This window comes from Propithecus coquereli, unplaced genomic scaffold, assembly GCF_000956105.1.
Source record: "Propithecus coquereli isolate 6110/MARCELLA unplaced genomic scaffold, Pcoq_1.0 Scaffold482, whole genome shotgun sequence".
NCBI classification, from domain to species: domain Eukaryota; kingdom Metazoa; phylum Chordata; class Mammalia; order Primates; family Indriidae; genus Propithecus; species Propithecus coquereli.
The window spans coordinates 370,500-392,418 of record NW_012150641.1 but is presented as its reverse complement, the minus strand read 5'-3'; the positions used below and the strand labels follow the sequence as shown (position 1 = coordinate 392,418).

General features: G+C 38.7%; 1 protein-coding gene across 1 annotated transcript in view; it reads right to left on the bottom strand.

Moving 5' to 3' along the window:
• The window catches only part of STX8 (syntaxin 8), a 261,397-nt gene that overhangs the window by 87,526 nt on the left and 151,952 nt on the right, over nt 1–21,919 (bottom strand). Inside the window, exon 7 of the mRNA XM_012655606.1 lies at nt 13,068–13,169. Within this exon, the coding sequence (XP_012511060.1) occupies nt 13,068–13,169 (102 nt within the window). The remainder of the gene's footprint in view (nt 1–13,067; nt 13,170–21,919) is intronic.

Sequence of the window (21,919 nt, the reverse complement as noted above, 5' to 3'; positions counted from 1 at the left end):
ATGCTCGGGACCGCAGGCATTGCTTTGCAATCGAGCGGCCTTTCACACGGGTACCGCATGAAGTATGCTCCATGGTAAACAGCAGGAGTAGGGACTTACTCACGGATAGAACAAATGTGGCCAACAGAGATGCTCTGTACAGAGTTATCAATTGATGCAGCCAGGTGTTAATTATTATGTTATAATTTCTAAAAATATTATAACTTCTTCTTTAATTTTATTTGCTTCTATTCAATTTTTTTAAACAATGGTTATTGTTTTCTTCTAAGCAACGTTGGGCATCACAGCAGATATTAAAGTAAAACCGTATTTCATTCTCTGAGCATACACCAGTAACTGGCTGGGGCTAGGGAGCCTCTTAAACGCAGCAGCAAGCGCTGGAAAGTCAGGAAGGTGCTCTGATATTTCGATTTCCATTTAGACAATACACCAAGAAGATAATCCACTTGTGATTAACTATAACTTTGATAACCCTACAAACCATACACACCTCCATTTAATTCATTTTATTTATTTATTTTGAGACAGAGTCTCACTCTGTTGCCAGGGCTAGAGTGAGTGCCGTGGCGTTAGCCTAGCTCACAGCAACCTCAAACTCCTGGGCTCAAGCGATCCTTCTGCCTCAGCCTCCCGAGTAGCTGGACTACAGGCATGCGCCACCATGCCCGGCTAATTTCTCTATATATTTTTAGTTGTCCAATTAATTTCTTTCTATTTTTAGTAGAGACGGGGGTCTCGCTCTTGCTCAGGCTGGTTTCGAACTCCTGAGCTCAAACGGTCTGCCCGCCTCGGCCTCCCAGAGAGCTAGGATTACAGGTGTGAGCCACCATGCCCCGCCCGTTTAATCCATTTTATAATAACAATTTTCAAGGGAGGAGAGGCATGGAAATGTGTACTAAAAACTTCAATTTTAGGGAATTTATTCAAAAAATAAAAAATGTCTACCAGCTCACTTTTAAATATGTAACTAAAAAAAGCCCTAGAGCTCTAATGCCAACTTGAGACAAAAACATAAGGCATCTCTATCTATCAACTACCTTTGAACACAGAAGCCAGGAGTAGAATCTTAATAACTTCATTCCTCTATTTTCCTACCCTAACACAGACTAAAACTCACCAAACTTTCCCCTTATCTTCCATAACAAATTTCTCTGTCTTGTTCCAATGAGAAAAAGTATGTATGTTTGTAAAAAAACAAAAAAAACCAAAACAAAAAGCATTCAAACAATACAGCAATACCTAAGTAAAAGGCCCTGTCCAAGTATGATTTAACTGTGTATATATCTAATGTGGCCCTCGCCACCTTGCATGAAAGGAGAAGACTGGCAAAGGTCTAGCCAGACCCTTCGCTCATATCTGATTTACTGGTGTGTGTGTGAGTGCAGGGTGGTGTTTAATTCTCTTCAAAGGGGTGTGGAAGGAGGGTGACAGAGTTGGATGAAACCTCAAAGACCACTTGGTCTAAGCCATTGATTTTACATATGAAAAGACATACTCAAAGTGATTTCCCCCACCCCCACCCCAGGCTTACCCAGCTTGGGTAATTTCAGTTATAACTAGAATCCAATGCTTCATTTCATTTCAATTTACAAATAAAAAAGAAAAATCAGTACATAAATGGGGACCACTTCAGCGTAATGATGAACTCCTGAAGAGGTAGGCTTGGTTAGCGAAATATATTGAGCAGTGCTGAGGTGCTCTCTCTCCCATAAGTACGGGGACCAATAAAATCGGTGCAGCATACTTTGAGTATGCAAAACAGACTCTGTCCCAGGACTACTGACAGTACTTCTAAACTAGTCAGTATTTGCTGGTTCCATAGGGCAGGTGAAAGTAGATGAATTAATTGGTGAGCAAACATTACCATTTTGAAAACACGTACAAACACGTACATCAGTAATAGCATCAATCAAGGCCCACAGAGTGTAATTATTACTCAATAAGAACAGAAACCGCTCTTAGAAATCACACCTCATCTTTCCAAACCACATCAAGCAAAAACAATAATCAAAAAATGATTCTACTCTGTGATCATTTCTGACCCCTTGATGATAGCAAAAATCACTGCCTCCTGACTGATTATAAGGAGCGTGGAGGTCTCTGGGGTGGTCACGGTGATCGCTCTGCGGCTGTCAGCCCCTATCAGTCACATTCTATTATAAATGAAGGTTTTCCAATCTTGCGCTTCTCTCAAAGGCTTCATTTTACCTGGATTAAGCTGAAGCAACAACATTTGAACTTACTGCTCCTATTCCCGCTCCCCAAATAAATGCTGTTAGTAGAGAAATAGGCTTTTCCACAGTAGGAACTCAAAATCAAAGCAGACAACAGTGATGTGGTCACATGTAAAAGACATTCTGACCACAAACACTTAACACATGCATTATACGAATTTCATGAACAACCACAGGCACGGGATGGAGTGCATATTTAAGGGTGCCAAGAGAAAAGAAGGTCTGTGAGCTGTACATTTTAGCTCCTGAAATAAATGTCGAGTAATTCCAATATATACATCAAAGTGTCACAGTGCTCTCTTGGATTACTGAAGCAGGTCTCCTAAGAGTTTGACACTATATATTTTCACTACTTAGTATTACTTGCATGGTGAAGTCGTTTTTCTAAAATATTCTAGATATGTTTGGAGGGGGCAGTTTTAAATTGATTGAAAAAGGCATATTTTAAAAATAAGGACACCTTAAGGAGAGAGCTTCATCTTATTTATCTTTGTAATATTGGCAGCTGGGTAGATCTTTGCTGCATTAATATAAAACAACCCTGTGGGGGGTACAGTTTATGTAAATATGATCAAAGTGACAATCATACACATTTTTCTGCACCAATAAATAGACTTCGTTATTGTTTTTAATGGCTACATAAATGTGACAAATAAGCAGAAACGGAATGGGAACAGAAAGTAACGAAGAGGTAAGAGAGGGAGTTCAGAGTTACAACAAACAGGCCCAGGGGCTGCCTGGACAGCTATGAAAGGGGGATCCCAAAGTAGTGCATTATGACATGTTTTATTTGGCCCACGTGGTATTTTTTGAAATGTAAATTTATTGTCAACACTAAAATACTGGGAGAGTTCACTTAAAGATCCAGATTTCAGGCTTCTCCGAAAAAAACTGAACAGATGATCGGGCAGTTCTTGTCTTGCATCCCTACTTGGTAAAAATCTGCTGTTTACGCTCCAGTTTGCCACTGGAGATAATCACAGTTCATTCACGACGGCTTCGTGTCTGGCCCCTGATGGCATTTGAAGGACTGAAGGAAGTTTTGAGCCTGAAAAAATAGGAGGCCTGAAAGAGGAAGCTGATTTTGGGATAAAGATTAGGTGCCCACCGAGAACAGGTACAGGCGGAGAGGGTGCCATGGGCAGTCGACAGAAAATCGCTGACAGCTGATGCAGACGCAGACCACGGGATTCGGGCGAGGTCTGGGTCTGAGAGGTAGAACTGGTAGTTGCCCATGAAGCCATCCAAGAAGGCAGATGAAGTGGCTTGAAAAAAAAGGGTCAAGAAATAAAGAACAGAGGACCAAGCCCTAAGTACTGTCCTCAATAGAGAACAGAAGAGAAAAAGAAATGAAGAGGCAATGGAAAACTAACTTAGCACCGTAGGTTCCCCTATGATCTGGTCCCAGCCTAATGGCTGAGCTTCATTTTCCATGCCTCTTAGGCAAGCACCCTCTATCCCAGACACTCCTGTTTCTTGCTTGAGAAACCCGTGTTGCCAGTGACTTCTCCAATTCTCTATTTCCCACTGCCCGAAAGGCTATTTTCTCTTGCCTGCCCATGTCACTCCTCTCTAAAATGAGCTAAAGAGTTGCCCCAAACAGCTGCTCCCACAGTGTCCTGTGCAGCTCTGCTAAAGCCTTTATCACACTGCCCCGAGTTTGTTGCCCTCCTGTTGAACCTAGCACTCCACGAGGCCAGGGACCAGGACAACTTTGGCATTTTATTCTCAGTGCCTCATGAACAGAGGTGTTCAAGAAATGACAACAGAACAAAGGAAGGGAGTGGTAGGACGAGTCTTGGGGTAGTGCCGGGTCACAGAAACCAAGGAAGAAGAGCTATTTCTGCTGGAGAGAACTCTCTTGAATGCCAGAAGGTATTCAGGGACAAAGAAGGCTGAGAGGAGGCACTGGGTTTTAGCAAGAATCTGTCACTAATAAGGCTGAGGGATGGTCTCTGACACATTACTGGAAAATAATTTGGTAATATATACCAAAAGGCTCAACACTGCCTACACCGTGGGTCTGAAATACATCTATAATAGACAATGTAGGTTTTTGTTTTGTTTTGTTTAGCTTTCTTCCCCCAGACATCCAGATGGAAGCCTGGTTTTTGTTTTGAAGGATCTCCCATCAGGTGATGTTCCGAGAGGAGGCAGCGCGTCACTTCCACTCAGGATGCCAAGGCCTCCAGGTTCTCACTCTGCCCGCCCTGGGCAGCCAGGCCTGGCCAGCTCGGCACGCCCTTCACAGGACAAGAGAGGCAGAGACGTCACTTGGCTTCTCTGGGCTTGAGACGGCAGCTCTGTCCCCTGGCCTGCCAGCTGTCACTTCTCTGGGCCTCAGATAACCTTCCAATCAGGGCCCCATGTTACAAGGCAGCCCAGGGCTAGTCTCTGATTCTGGCACCTGGAAGTATCCTAATCAAAATCCTACCTGAGAGAAAAAAATCCTAAACATGGAAAAATAAAACAACTCTCTGGATGTAATGCCCCATTATTCATATAGCAAAATGTGGAGATAAGCTAGGGCCCCCAAACAAGGGTACATAAGCAAATAATAGCACATCTACTTGGTAAAATGGTACTAATTACAAAGTAAAATATGCTTATAACAAAACATTTAAAAAAATAAGGGTTTAAATATACAGTATTATCATAATCTTGTTAAAAAAAAACACTATTTGTAGAAAAAAAGACAAGAAGTACCAAAATATTAAGCATAGAACTATTTATTCTCAATTTTCCTTAATTTTTAAATCACAAAAGTAATGTAGGCTTACTGTAAAATATTCTGAAGACATAGAAAGAAAACATTGGTAATTCTGTCACCCAGCTCCATGCCTTGTCCGCGCCCACCACTCCCAAGTCACCAAGGGTGACTACGTCCTCTCTTCTACCCCTCTCTTCAGGCTCCAACAAACACTGCTCATACAGGCCTCTGTTCCTCCCTCCTTTCCTCCCTCCCTACTCCCTTCCTTAAATGGGACCACAGTATATACACTCTGCTAATTTTGCTTTGGTTTTCACTTTACCAGACTCAGAAGCAGCTTCTCCTACTCATTCTTCAGACTTCTGCTCCAGTGTTGTGGCCTCTTGGAAACCTCTGAGCCCTAGGCTGCCTGAGATTCGCCTGCACTAGCTGCAGTTGTTCATGATTACACCATGTGTTCCTCTTCTACACTCTAAATCCTATCTACCTGTTAGCTCCGGTTCCCAGCCCAGCGCCTGGCACACGGATGCTGCCCAGTGACTGTGCTGGCAAGAAAGAGAAGAGAATGAATGAATGGAAACGCTAGAGGACAAGATGGCCTCGAAGGCAGACACGCACTGGTGGAGGACAGGGCGTTTCTCCATCGAGACTGAGTCAAGGATGGCACAGGCGGTACGGAGACACACACACACACACACACACACACACATACGTAAAGGAAAAGGAGGTGGAGGAATTTAACTAGCTTACTTCGACAAACGATTTAAGGGGAAGAAAGAAAGTAAAGAAATAATAGCCAAGAAGAAAGCTTCTTGGTAAACAATAACATAAATAAAAGAAACTGCACAGTTATTTCTTTGCTCCAGATTAATTGGTTATATTTGTGATAGGGTTTTAAAAATAATTCTCTGAGAGACAAAAGTAGTTCTAAGGTCTGTTAAATAAACTGGACAACTTCAAACTCAGTTTCTTACCTATGTTTTATAAGGTTCAAAAGAGCTAATATAAGAAAAAGCATGTCTAGGGCTGTGATATTATGATATATGTATACATAGGTTTTTGTCCACAGTTCCTGGTTCATAACTCCTGTCGCACTTGTTATAATACTGTGGCACTTCAGGCTTCAGAGAACAGAATCTCTGACCTCCTGCCCTCCTTTCGCCCACTCCTTTTTCTCCCCAAGGCAGGCCTTAGAAGCTAAAAACGTACTCTAATCTTCCCCTGCCTTTCTTAGAGCCGGCCATAAAGAAATTCTCTGACCTACCTTATCTGAGTACAAGTCATGAGACCCTTATTTCCGAAGGGTTTCCTGCCCCATACCTAGAAGGAAGAAATGCTGCACAGAGAGGCCTAGAAGAATCTGAAGGCCTTGCTGGGTTTTCTGCCCTCAGTCTGTTAGTACTAGATCATAACCTTTTTGTCCAGTCACATTTCTACATGGTTACACATACTTCAGTCATGTCTATGCAATGAAGTCTCCATACAAGGTCCAAAAGGATGGGGTATGGAGAGCTTCTGGACAGCTGAACACATGGAGGTTCCCGGAGAGTGGCATGTCTCACGGAAGCTCTGCACCCCTTCCTCTATACCTCACCCTATGCGTCTCTTCATCTGTATTCTTTGTAATATCCTTTTTAATAAACCAGTAAACTTAAGTAAGTGTCTTCCTGAGTTCTAGGAACTACTCTAGACCTTGGGTCGTGGGATTCCCAATTTATAGCCAGTCAGTCAGAAGCAGAGGTGAAGCAACTCGGGGCTTGCGATTGGCATTAGAAGTGGAGGGCAGCCTTGTGGGACTGACTGAGCCCTCACCCTGTGGGATCTGACACTATGCTCCAGGTAGATAGCGTCTAAATGGAGATGGATTGGAGAACACCCAGCTGGTATCTGCTGCAGAACTGACTGTTTGCTTGTGGATGGGGAGAAATGCCCACACACCTTTGGTCACAGAAGTCTTCTGTGTTGATTGTTGTTGAGTAAGAGAGTGGAAAACACATAGTTAATGTCATTTTCCACTGGAAGGGATATACAAAGGTGACATCACCACCATTAGCACATGCACTAGAGGTGGCATCTACTAATTTCATGGTTGATAACGGCCTTCAGCCACAAAATTCCAAATTTTAGGTTTTTTTTTTTAAATCAAATCTATTTCTAATCAAATGAGGATGCTAACTTCATAGCTCCAACATATCCCTACTCACTTTACTCTGTCATCACCATGTTCCTTAAAGGCCCTCTACGCTGGCTTAGCACAGAAGAAAGAGCCTCCGAGTTTTATCTACTGAGGAGGCTCCCTCAGCAACCAGGTTAAACCTATGCTTTAACACAGCTGGTGTTTATAGAGGACACCCTAGTACTGGGCACCATGCCACCTAACTATTCTCTCTTAGTCTACGGAATGACCATGTGTAGTATTATTAATTGCTAGCCTCATTTTATAGCAAAGGAAATGGAGACTTAGAGAGGGCAAGCAGCTCTCCCAGCCACCCAGACTGTAGGTGGCAGAGCCCAAATTGTGCCCCAGGTCTGTCTGAGGCCACACTGATGGTGCACTGTACTTACTATTCTTAACCACTGACCTGCCCCACCCCCTGAGAAAGTGGCACTTTGAGGGCACTTGAGCTGAAGGCGAAGCCAACGGTTCTGGGTTGAGACGGCATTAAGGCAATGTTAGTTGGGCTGATTTCTAACCATATCACTGAGACACTGCTAAAATCACAATAAATAACGCTTAGACAACATCACATAATAGTCAATATGCTGAGAAGTAAGACTGTCCCTCCACCAAGCCATTCAGAATTCTCAGTCTGGTCTTTCACAATTGCTCCCTCCCTCAGACTCAGACAAGGCTCTATTTTGAATTCTAATGAGGACCAGGCACACTGAATATTTAAACTGCAATTACAAAGATCCTACTTTCATGTAAATGTCCTTAACACAAGTAACAGATCTGAAAATATAGAGGTACCAATGGAAACTATCAGTCTCATTTGCCTTTAGAAGCCAGCAAAAATCAATATTGTTTTCTCCTTGATGCTATCGTTAAGGTGGGGCTGGGAGAAGAAAAAGGGAGGAAAAACACCAAAAAGATCGCAGTAAAAACTTGTTAAGCCGGGCTCCTGAGTGAAAGGTTCACAAAGAGGTGCTTGAATCCCTTGTTAAGAACTGAACAAACAAATTCATCACCAGGCCTTTCTTGTGTGGCCCCCTTGCAGTTCGCTCTGTATTTATAACTAGAAATGCCCTTACTGCTCAAGCATTTATGGCTGATATAGCGGATCATTGAAGAAGATATGCTGAGGGTAGCGAAACAAAAAGCCATTTCATGGTTCACAACCTATTTCTGCACTCCTTTGTGTAAAATGATGATGTGCCGCTGCTCTCCACACCTCACGCAAGTCCTCCTGGTTAAACAGTAATGGAGTGCCATGGGAACAGTAATCGAGTTGCACTTGAATGAGCTGCTTAATTCCCACCCCATCCCCCAACAGTTAAACTACACCTTGCTTGCAGTTTCATTACGTTTGTGTATGTGTTTACACATAAAATGATCAATTCAGCCCTGCACTTGAGAAGAGCAGGTGATTAACTCGTTGCTATGACTCGAGGCTCTTGGACTCTCTGCCCCTCAAATGCCTTTCTTATTAAGATTGTAATTTAACTGCCATGGCATTTGGATATCCTCTTCAAAATGCCAGCATTTATGGAAAGGGAATATGGTTTACTTTTTTCTGGTTTGTCCTCTGGTTGATTCTCTCTTCTGCTAGTACCAAATATAGCCAGTTTTGAGTTTTGAATCTCAGTTATTTGTTATTTCTAGAAGTTCTATTTGGTCCCTTATCAAATTTCCCATTTTTTTTTTATAGTTTCCTATTCTCTCAAGATGCTTTCAAGTTTGTCATTTATTTCTTTAAAAAGTATAATTGATTTTATGATCCATGTCTGAGAATTCTAATACTGCAAGTTTGTGCAGATTGGTTTCCACAGTCTATTGTTGTTCCTTGCTCATGTTGGGCTGTTTCCATGTATGCTAGGTTATCTTTGACTGTGTGCTGGTCATTGCCCTTGGAAATTTAGTTTCGGTCAATTCCTAGAGACCTGGGATAAATACATTTTCCTCCAGAAAGGCATTTCATTTGTTTTTGCCAGGCACCTGGAGCTATAACAGCTGAATCTGCCTCAAAACAAATTCAAGGTTTGATGTTCCTTGGCTCGCCCTGAGTATGTATGCCCAGGGTGCAAATTCACATAGGGCCTTTCTGTGACTACAGCTTTCCAGAAGCTATGTATTTTTTCCCCTTTCTTTTTCTTCTCCTATTCTGCTCAGTGCCAAGGCTGCCACACTCCCCAAGGGCAAGTTCAGTTCTGGTTCACTTTTACTCTGAGGGTATAGCTCTTTGAAGCCCCAGTTTAGTGTCACAAGGGTCTCTCATTGCACTTACTAATTGGGAAGGTCTAGGGCCTTCATTTCCATCCCACTTGCCTGCCCCTCTTAGGCTAGAGAAGTCCCCAACTTCTGTCTGCAAACAGGCTTTATCAGATTTTTAAAATTTTTTAAAAAGAAAATACTTGGAAGTACCTAAGAGTTTAGAGGCTAGAAGCAAAACAAAATGTCAGGTTAGTATGGTGGTTCCTTAAAAACTCAAACATTGAATTCCCATTTTATCCAGCAATTCCACTTCTGGGTATATACACAAAAAAGGCAGGACTTACACAGATGTTTGTATCCCAGTGTTTATGGTGGCATTACTCACAATAGCCAACAGGAGGAAACAACTCATGTCCACTGACAGAAATAGATATACGAAATGTGGTATATACATACAATAGAATATTATTCAGCCTTAAAAAGGAATAAAATTCTGATACATGCTACAACATGAATAAATCTGGAAGACATTAAACTAAGTAAAACAAGCCAGATACAAAAGGATAAATATTGTACAATCCCACATATAGAAGGAGATACCCAGAAGAATCCAATTCTTAGAGAAGTAGTTACCCAGGGGCTGGGGAAGGGAAGAATGAGGACTGTTGTTTAGAATAACTTTCAGTTTGGGATGTTAAAAAGTTCTGGAGATGGATGGTGGTAATGGTTGCACAACAATGAAAATGTACTTAATGCCACTGAACTGCACATTTTTAAATAGTTAAAATGGCAAACATTATGTTTACATATATTTTACCATAATGCAAATTAAAAAAAAAAAAGTCAGGCTAATTTTGCCAAAGGCTGCTAACCTACTCAGTAAATTCCACATTATGCCTTGTGTTCATAGGCTTAATTCTTTTTTTTTGAGACAGGGTCTCTCTCTGTCACCCAGGCTAGAGTACAGTAGTGTGATCATAGCTCACTGCAACCACAAACTCCAGGGTTCAAGAGATCCTCCTGCCTCAGCCTCCTGAGTAGCTGGGACTACAGGTGCCTGCCACTGCGTTCCACTAATTTTTCTACTTTTTGTAGAGATGGGGTCTTGCTCTTGCTCAGGCTGACCTCAAGCAATCCTCCAGTCTTGGCCTCCCAAAGTGCTAGGATTATAGGCATGAGCAACCGTGCCCAGCCTATAGGCTTAATTTTGATCAGTTAAAGACTTAGAAGGAAATCACTGAGTGTTTTAAATAAAGTCTGACCTCTCTACAGCTTTTGAGACCACATGCTGAACCTCCCTCAGTATGTAAAACTCAGCACTGTATGTCAACAAATGCATATATAACTTCAAATTTCCCTTTAAAAAACAAAAATGCAAAAAATTTTCCTTTAAAGGTACTGAGTATTAGAAATTATATAAGTATAGTTATTTGGTTGTTGATCTATAATATTGATGGAACTGTTAAATAAATATTAGAAAAAAATTGAAGGGACAAGAGAAACAATTCTCTCTAAAGTATTTCCATTAAAAGAATAAAGACGTTTTTCCCCCAGTATCTATTTAACACTGCTATACTGCTTGCTGTACTTCTCCCTTCAAATCATTGTATTAATTCTTTTACACATAATGTATATATACATGTAATTAAATATAAATGGGCCAAAAACATTTGTACCCTCATATTTTGAAAAAAAAAATCAAATACAAAAAATCAAATCAAATAAAATAAAGCTGTCTTTGAAAAAATAAAAATAGGGCATGAGATAAATTTATAGTTAACTTATTTTAAGATACAAGTTTTAAAAATATATATTTCAGTAATTCTGGGTGTTTCTGAATTTCTTCTATTTTCAAAAAAATTAAACACTTAAGAGTCCAGCTTAAAAGATGTTATGGACATTTTTGGGTATAAATACTAAACACTAGGTGAGACTATAAAATAAAGAAATTGGCAACAGTACAAGAAACATTCTGCATTATGATTTTATGAATGATAAATGTGCCACCATGTTGCAAATATAAACACATATGTCTATGAATATATTCATTCATAGCATGACTAGCAACATGATTGCTTAGAATATAAAAAAAGACCTCAAGAAAGCTGTCATTTAATTGTGAAGACTCTTCCTACTTTGGACATAAAATGACAGTAGCTAATACTTGCTCACTGCATGCAATATACCAGACACTGCTCTAAGTGATATATATTTCTCTCACTCATCACTCATTTATTTCTCACAACAGAACAATCCTGTGAGGTCTATACAATTATCACTCCCACTTCAAAGATGGAAAAACCAAGGCAAAGGGGAGTTGAGACTTTCCCGAAGTCAGACAGCTGGTGAGCGGCGGAACTTGGGCGCGAGTATAGGCTCCAGAGCCCACTCATCTGAATTTTGACGACCAGGTTATCCACTTTCTTACAGCACGGAAACTAAGGTTCAGGTAACGAGAGGTGGGCGCGAACTCACATCTCTAGTCTTAGAAGTTTCACGATCTAGTGTAGAGAACAAAGCCTTTATTGACGAAGTCACATGGAAGGACTGGTAAAACAAAACTGAGGGGAAGCACAGAGTGGGTTGGCAACCGATGGCGAGCACTGCTGGTGGGACGGCGGGACAGCGGTGATAAAGGGTCAAAGGGTAGTGAGTAGGCCCCGCAGGGTTCCACTTCTTCTGAGCTTCCAGAGTCTGTATCTATCCAGACTACTCTCATCCTATTGTTCTAGATTCTCTTTTAATCAACAAACGCAAGCAAGGAAGGTAACATGTCTCAAGCTACACATCTCAGGGGACCCTTGCAAGAGTTTCTAAAACTGGATAGATTAGGAGTATCTATGGCATTTTCATATGAAAAAGGCTAAAAGTTAAGCAAAGCATATGCTCGGATCGTTATTTATTGTATTGTAATTCTATATTGAATAAAGATATTAGCTTTATAAACTTAGTACACCTTTGTGAGATGAAGCACCAAATGACAATCACCGTGATTACTCCTGCTGTCACCACCATTTATCATCGCTTACATCTGGGCAAGGCACTGTGCACAGGAAATACACGATTTAAACCTCACAAAAACCCGCATCAGAATTCTGCAGAATAACAAGTACCTGAATCAGAACTGCTTGGTGTACCGTGAAATAATGAACACTATTGAACTCCACCCTAGACCTACTCAATCAGAATCTCTAGAGGAGGGCCTGGGAATCAGTATTTTCAGCAAGTACGCCAAGTGATTCTTATCTTGGCATATGAATTCCGATTTTACATATAAGGTATCAAGTGGTAAAGTGACTTCACAAACATAACATCACCAAATATAGGATTTGAACTCAGTCAGACTTCAGAACTGGGCTCTTAACTGCTTTGCAGCTCAAGGGTCAACAATTAAGTTTGTGGTATAAAAAAAGGCACAAAAGCAAGTGAGATCACCTTTAAAACCCACCAACCTGTATAATGTTATACAATTTCCCAAACCAATAATCCACATAAACATACAGAAAGGTTTCTTCTTTTAAACTAAAAAAAAAAAAAAAAAAAAGGCAACAAATGCCCTCTGAATTCCACACAATTAAATTTCATTTTAACAAGATTTAAGCATCTTTAGCAAATTCAATGCTTCATCAAATGGCACTGCCTGTATTACAAGACCAACCAAATCCTTGCAGTGATTAGACAACAGAAATTCATTCAAAGCAGAGTCAATCCTCAAGCCATGAGAGAAGCAGTAACGACAGCGGTCTCTTACCACAAGAGGTGGACTTCCTGTCCACAATGTTCACACGCCTGGTTTCAGTGCGAAGTTTTTCATCTGTGTTCTCCACTAGGTTGGCAAGGTCGTCAATTATCTCTAGAAAGAAAAGCAAAGATACGTGATTAATACTCCTGAAATACGCTGGTTAACATCACAGCATCATAGCTGTGGTTGTTCTTCTAGTAATAATTCTCTGAAGTCAGTAAGTGAAAAGGTACAGAACTCATGTAGATTCTTTGAAAGCTTCAATTCTGATTCAAAAAGGGAAAAAAAAAGTAGTCATAAGGAAAAAAAACTGTTTTAACATAATTCTAGGAGACAGAAATGCCAACATGTTCAGGGGAAAGAAAGTATGACCTACTGAAATTTATGCCCAGCCAAGTTGTCATTTAAGTATTATTATAAGGTGAGAGATAGACAGTACAGAAGGCTTCAGGGACTACCTAGCCCTTCTTGAGAAGACTACTTGAGTATGAAATCCAGCCAACCGAGAGAGAAATAAAAATGAAGAATTCTTACGCAGAGACCGTGATGTAAGAGATGATGGTGAGAACTGAATCCATTTAAATACTAAACTGAGAATAAACAAATACATGAATTAGATAACAGAAGATATATAAATGTTACAGTGACAACTAATTCCAACGGAAAAATCAGGAAACAGGTGGGGCAGGGAAGGAAAGTGCAAAGAAGTTGAAAGCACTAATTTCTTCATCTCTCACAGTGAGTCATATCAAGCTACTGAAAAGTTAAACAGATAGAAACTTATAGCCTTTCCAAAATCCCCAAAACATCAATGTTTTTGGTTAACCTTGATGGATCTTTTAGTAATTACTATCTCTTGCAAAGAATCCCTTTTTCCCACCCCTTCCCCCCACATTTTTTTTTTCAGTGACTGCTTTGGAGATGCACAGTCCAATATGAGTCACCATTTTTCTTAAAGTATTAAGTAAAGTAAACAAGGAAGTCAAATAAAGTTTCCAGAATGATGTTTGAGCTGAGCTTTGTAGGCCATGTGGGTGAAAAAGCAGGAAAAGGGCAAAAAGATTAGTATCTGAAAGGCACAGAAGAGTTGAGGGTTCTTTTAGTCTCCTGCAGCACTTCCTGCAAACCTCTTGTTACTTGTTGACCTTTACAGCTGGATTCTAATTATTTGTTTACATGCCTTTATTTGACAGAAAGAGTATGGCACAAACTAACTTTTATTTATCCTTATATCTCCCATCCCTAGGAGACTGCCTAGTGCACAGCAGGATAAAATAAATACGAAAAGATAAAGTCAATAAATGAATGGAGTCTAAAACATAGAAGCATTGAATAATTTTCAAAGCACTTTGCTCCTTCTTAGAAAAGTGGATCTGAGCCAAATTCGCCAAATATAATCTATATAACACCTGCCTAGAAAATCTTTTGTTGTTACTTAACAATTCATTCATAACTTTTTATTCCCTTGTATTCAATAACATACTCTCTGCCAGTTTTCCTCCCGTCTACCCAGAAACTCTGTCTAAAGTCTCTTTTTCTCAAAAAAAATGCAGGTGATACCCAGAGTTTTGTATTCTTACTCTATAATACTACCATGGTGATATTATATACTCGCTACGCCAATATTTAAATTGAAAATCTGAAATTCTTCTGTACTAGATAGCTCTCCAAAATTCTTGACCCATGTAGCCAACTGCCTACTACCAATCCGTCTTGAAATACCTAAAAACATCTGATTCTCAAGATCTCTAAGACTAAACCCTTCACCTTCCCCCAAAGTTGACTCCCCATCTATATTCCCTGTCTCAGTTAATGGCATTATCATTCATTTGCTTGCCCAAGCTAGAAATCTTAAGAGTCCCTTGGCCTTCTCCCTTCCTCATCTGCTATTCCATTTATTAGCCACTCTTGTTGATTCTACCTCCCCACTATCTCTCAACCCTATCATTTCCCCTAAACTCAGTTACTAATTCCTCACAAAATTTGCCAGTGTTTCTAAAACAATGTCCTGACTTATCTTTCTGTTTCTAGTCCTGAATCCTTTTCATCCATTTTCCATACAATAGTCAGGAACATATTTTTATTTTCTCATATTTCAAGTGTTAAAATTTAAATAGCCACATGTATTGAATAACACAGCTCTAAAGCAATAACTTTAAAAAAAGAGAGAATGAAAACAAAAACACATAACCACCCACACAAGAGGAATAACTTGAAAATAAAAATCAATAGAGGAAATAAAATTAAATACTAAAAATACATAGCTCACTTAAAAGAAGGTAGGAAAGGAGGTACAGAGGAACAAAGGACATACAAAACAAAAAGAACATAAATACCCACATTATGCTTAAACTCAACGGTATCAATAGTCACAAGAAAAATGTAAATGGACTAAATTCCTCAATTAAAAGACAAAGGATATCAGGCAAGATTTAAGAAAAAAAGATGACAGAACTATATGCTTTCATAAGAAACTCACTTTAAATATGAAGCACAGATAATGTTTGCATTAGAAAATGAGCATTGCTGTATTACTATCAGACCACACAGACTTCCACACAAGGAGTATTATCAGAGATAAAAAAAAAAAAAAAAAAGGAACTTTTCGCTGTGTGAAAGGACACACATGACAAAAATGGAAAGTTCCTTAATATTTGAAAACTAAAGAAATTACATCTAAATTACCCACAGGACAAAGATGAAATCACAAGAGAAAGCAGAGAATATATTCAAATGAATGATAATGACAACTGCTATAGACTAGATGTTTGTGTGACCTCAAAACTCATATGTTGAAACCTAATCCTCCCCAACGTGATGATATTTGGAAGTGGGGCTTTTGGGAGGTGATTAAGTCATGAGGATAGAGCCCTCATGAATGAATGAATCCCATCCCATGAATGGGATTTGTGCCCTTATAAAGGAGGCCTTAGAGAGCTCCCTCATTCCCGCTACCATGTGAGGCTGCAGTGAAAAGACATCTGGCTATGAACCAAGAAATAGGTGCTCACCACACGCCCAATCTGCACCTTGATCTTGGACTTCCCAGTCTTCAGAACTGGGAGAAAAAAAATTTCTGTTGTCCGTAAGCCACCCAGTTTATATGGTGTTTTGTTATAGCAGGAACAAGACAACAACCCAACATAAAAGTTTGTGGGATGCAACTAAAGCAGTGCGTAGGGGGAAGTTTATTGTTCTAAATGTATTAATACATATTAGAAAAGAAGAAAGATGTAAAATCAATGATCAGACTACAGGAGATAATTGTATGATCATCTCAATAAATGCAGAAACAGTATTTGACAAAAGTCAGTGTCCATTCATGATACAAATTTTCAGCAAAATAGGAATAAAAGGAAATTTCCTCAGCCTGATGAAGGACATCTACAAAAAACTTAGAGCTGATGTCATACTTAAAGGTGAGATATTGAACAGTTTTTCTCTAAGATCAGGAACAAGGCAAGGATGTCTGCTCTGACAATGTCTGTTAAACATTTTATTAGAAGTCCTACATGGTTCAATAAGGGAAAAAATGGCAAAAATATTTGAAAGGAAGCTACAAAACTGTGTATTTGCAGATGACATGATTGTGCACATAGAAAACTACGGAATCTATTTAAAAACTACTAGAACTAATAAGTATATTTAACAAATTTGCAGATACAGAGTCAATTATAAAAGACAATATATTTCTATACACTAGTAACAGAAAAAAGGAAAGTAAAAAATATCAATTGTAATAGCTTCAAAAACTACATCTTAGAAATAAATCTAACTGAAGATGTACAAGACCTCTACAATAAAAACTATAATATACTGCTGGGAGAAATGAAAAAAGGCTTAAATAAATGGAGAGCTATACCACATTCATGAATTGGAAGACTCAATATATTTTTTTTAAACTGTGGTATTGAACACTAGAACTTAGTCCTCCTATCTAGCTGTAATTTTGCGTCTTTTGACAGATCTCTTCCTATCTCTGCCTTCTCCCTACCCTTCCTAGTCTCTAGTATCCTTTGTTCTACTTTTTATTTCTATGAGACCAACTATTTTTAGCTTCCATGCACGAGTGAGAACATGTGGTGTTTAACTTTCTGTTCCTGGCTTATTTCACTTAACATAATCTCTTTCAGGCTCATCCATGTTGCTGTGAATGACAGGATTTTGTTCTCTTTTATGGCTGAATAGTATTCCACTGTGTATATATATCACATTTTCTGTATCCACTCATCTGTTGTTAAACACGTAGGCTGACTCCATATTTTGGCTTTTGTGTATATGCTACAATAAACATGCGGGTGCAGATGTTTCTTTGATATACTGATTTCCTTTCCTTTGGATAAATGTCTAGTAGTGGGATTGCTGGATCATATGGTAGTTCCATCTGAAGTTTTTTGAGGAACCTCCACACTATTCTCCACACTGGTGTACTAGTTTACATTCCCATCAACAGTGTATAAGAGTTCTCTTTTGTCCTCGTCCTCACCAGCATTTGTTATTTTTGGTTTCTTTGATAATAGCCATCCTGATTGGGGTAAGACAATACTTCATTGTGGGTTTGACCTGCATTTCCCTGATTAGTAATGTTGAGTATTTTAAAAATATATTTGTTAGCCATTTGTATGAGAAGACTCAATATTTTAAAGGCATCTGTTCACTTTTCTCAGTTGATATAATGTAATCCTAATCACAATTCTAGCAGGCTTTTTAAATGAAACTAGCAAGCCAGTTCTAAAATTCACATGGAAATGCAAACAATTTGGAATAGCCAAAATAATCCTGATGAAGAAAAAATAAAGTCAGAGGTATTATATTCTCTAAACTCAAGACTTCTTATAAATATACAGTAATCAAGACAGTGTGGTATTGGAATAAGGACAAATAGATCAATGGAACAAAGCAGAGAACCCAGACAGACCTCTTTGTGTGTGTGTGTGTGTGTATGTGTGTACACTCAATTCTCAACAAAGGTATCAACAACAGTCAATCAAACAGGGAAAGAAAAGTCTTTGTAACAATGATGCTGGAACAACTGGACATATGTATGGGGAAATAAAAAGAACCTCAGCCCTTTTTTCCCTCCATATACAAAAAATTGATTTGAGATGGTTCACAGACTTGAAAAATACAAATAAAATCCTAAGCTCCCCAAATACATTGGATCTCCTCTTGGCCAAGGGAATGCCAAAGCAATCTTAAAAACTGAGTTCCTGGCCATGACGGGATGGGGTCAGACACGCCTTGCTATACACCCCCTCCCTCACTAACTACCACTAGACTTTCTTTCCTAAGGGTTAAACAAAAACCAGCCCTTTGGAAAGACTTACTCCAGCTGATTTCAACCAGCCTTGTGATTGCTCCTCCCTTTTGCAGTATTCAACACAACAACAGAAAAGTATTCCTTACTAATAAGAGACCATTGACCATGGAGTGGCTCTGGCCAGTCTATGGAGGCTACTTACTGAGTACCTTTGTGTCCTCTGCTTCCTTTTGATGTCAGAGGGCCAAAAACTGCCTTCAATTTTTGAACATGGGACCCATGAAAAAGCATGAAGCTCAATTGCACATGTGCATGTTTCTCCTTTCATAAATATTCATGACTCCTCCTATAGCTTGTTAAATATGTATATTTGGCCACCCTGCTCAGCATAAATTTCTGTTCCCTTTAACCCTTCCTCAAAGTGCCTATCTGGTCTTTGCCACAGGCTACACTTCCCAGCCTGTCAGAATGGCCAGCCTGCAGGCTGCAACCCTTTATGAGAAATAAAGCTCTCCTTTCCAAATTTATGAATCTCGTCATTCTTCAGTTGACAGACTTACTGTAAAACAGAACTGTAAAGCTTCTAGAAAAAAAAAAAAATAGAAGAAAATCTTCATAACCTTGGGTAGGCAAAAATTTCTTAGACATGACATAAAAAGACTATTCACGAAAGAAATTGGTCAATTAGATGTCATCAAAATAAAAATTTCCTGCTCATCCAAAGACGTTATTATGAAAATAAACAAACCACAGACTGATAAAAAATATATGCAGAACATATATCTGACAAAGTATCTATATCTGGAATATATAAAGAACTCCTACATATTAACAATAAAAAAAGACAATCTCATTTTGAAATAGGCAACAGATCTGCACAGATGTTTTACAAAAGATATACAAATGGCCAATAAGCACATGAAAAAGGGTTCAACATTGGTAGTCATTAGGGAAATGCAAATTTTAATCACAGTAAGATACCACTTCACACCCACTAGAATGCTAAAATTGAAGACTAACAATACTAATTATTGGGGAAGATGTGGCATAAAGGGTACTGTAGAAGTGTTTGTCAGTTCCAATCAAGTTAACCATAAATCTACCCTCTTACCAAAAACTTCACTCCTAGGTATTTACCAAACAGAAATAAAAACCTATTTCTCAAAAAGACCTGTACAAAAATATACATCACAGCCTATTCATTAGGGCTGCAAACTAGAAACAACCCAAATATCTACATTAGGAGAAACGGATAAGCAAATCGGGGTATATCTGTAAAATGAAATACTATTCAGCAATAAAAAGAATAAACTACTTATGAATATAATAATTGTATAAATCTAAAAAGAATTTTGTTGGCTAAAATAAGAAAATAAAAATCAATACATACTATATGATTCTGTTATATGAAATGCAAGGATAAACCTAACCGACAGGATAAAAACCAGAAAGTGGATGCCTCTAGGGTGGCTGGGTGGCTTGACTAGAAAGGGACATGATAAAACTTTCTGGGATGATGAAAATGTTCTAAACGGTCACACAAGTGGATACAGTTGTCAAAATTCAAGGAACTGAAGACAAAATCTGTGCATTTTGTTGCATGCAAATAACACCCTAGTTGAAAATGTAAGTCAGAGAAAAATTAAAAGTTCAGGGTATGATACTCCTAAGATTTTTCAGTAAATAAGAATGGAGGAAGAGAGGGAGAAAGGGAAAGAGGGAGAGAGGGAGACAGGCAGGCAAGACAAAACAAATGCCTTAGAATAACAGTTTTAGACCTGCAAGAAATTATGAGATCACCTCGTAGTTCTTTCCTCTTTTACAATATCGCTAGCAGTGGGACGGTTAATCTTTTGCTGAACACTCCCAGAGACTGATAACGTGGAAACTCGTGAGAAAATCAGTTCCATGGCTGAGTTTGAGGGTAACTCTAATTATTATAAAGTTGTTCCACACGTCTGTAGTGAACCTGTCTTCAACAAAGATGCCAAAAACATACAGTGAGGAAAGGACAGTCTCTTCAACAAATGGTGCTGGGAAAACTGGAAATCCACATGCACAAGAATGGCAATTAGATTCTTCTCTCTCACCATCCACAAAAATCAAATCGAAATGGATTAAAGACTCAAATCTAAGACCTGAAACTATGAAACAACTAAAAGAAAACACTGGGGAAATGCTTCAGGACATTGGTCTGAGCAAGGACTTCTTGAGTAATACCCCAAAGCACAGGCAACCAAAGCAAAATTGAACAAACAGGATCACATCAGGCTAAAAAGCTGTTGCACAGCAAAGGAAACAATCAACAAAGTGAAGAGACAACCCATAGAATGGGAGAAACTATTTGCAAACTACCTGTTTGACAACGGATTAATAACTAGAATAGATAAGGAGCTCTCACATAAGAAAAATCTTAATAAGAAAAAAATCAAATAATCTGATTATTATAAAGTTCTTTATATTGAGCTGAAAATTTGCCTGCTTTCAACTTCTACCTTAGTTATTTCTACACCAACATGATACCAGTATTCTTTCTTTCATAATTCGTCTCATATATTTCCTCAGTCTTCTCTTCCAAGCTAAAGATACTTAGCTCCAAATTTTAGCAAGTCCTCAAAGGAAGTGATTTGCAGATCTTGTAACATCCTGATGCTCTGGGTATAGTATTCTCTCTAAAACGTGATGGGAGGACTTGGAAACATCATTTCGGTTTTTGTCTCATCAGCGCAGAACGCAGTTGAGTTTTTATATATATATATTATAGTAACATATAAAAGTGGGCATCCTTTATGATCCATGCCTCATTCTCTATCACGATATTCCATAGTAAGAGTCAGGCTTTGTACAGTTGCATGGTACATTTTTCTCATGCAACTAATTAGTCAGGATTGCATGATATGTCTGAACGCCACATAAGTAATATGAAATTCAGGTCTAATAGCCTCTGTTACTGTAAGAAAGTTGAGTGCAAAATATGCCTTGTCTGAAAATAAATATGTCAGCTGTTTATATATATTAATTGGGTTTTTAGATATATGTCTTTTTAAATTTATAATATTCACAAGTATGACTTAGAGGTAAATTAACCAATTTGTAGCAGATTAGGTCAGCAAAAATCAGTAGTCAACACTGAAGGAATTAATGTTTTAATCCAGACCAAACACAAAGTTTATCATTTTGGTTGGTAAATCTCTCCTGATTACTGGTGGTGGTGGTTGTTTAAAACAACTCTATTCTTTAAGTTATGACAATTATTTAATAGCAGTTTATAAATGAGAGAGGTAAAAGTAAACATTATCCAAACACGCCAGTACGATAACTGCTGTAATCACTTCTATGTATTTCCGTCTAAGATTTGACATAAACATATATGTTTTCATATAACTGCAATATATAAGCTTCCCCTAACATGATATCATTTGTACTCTTTTCATGTAGCTACATAGTCTTCACAGTTGTAATTTCTAATGGTTACAAAATACTCATTCCATTAAGTAAACATTCATTAAATAATAGCCCATTGTTGGCTACTTAGAATGTTTCTATATTTCTAAATAATGAGTCTATGAATTCTTTCCTCCATTATCATTTCCATTCTTTT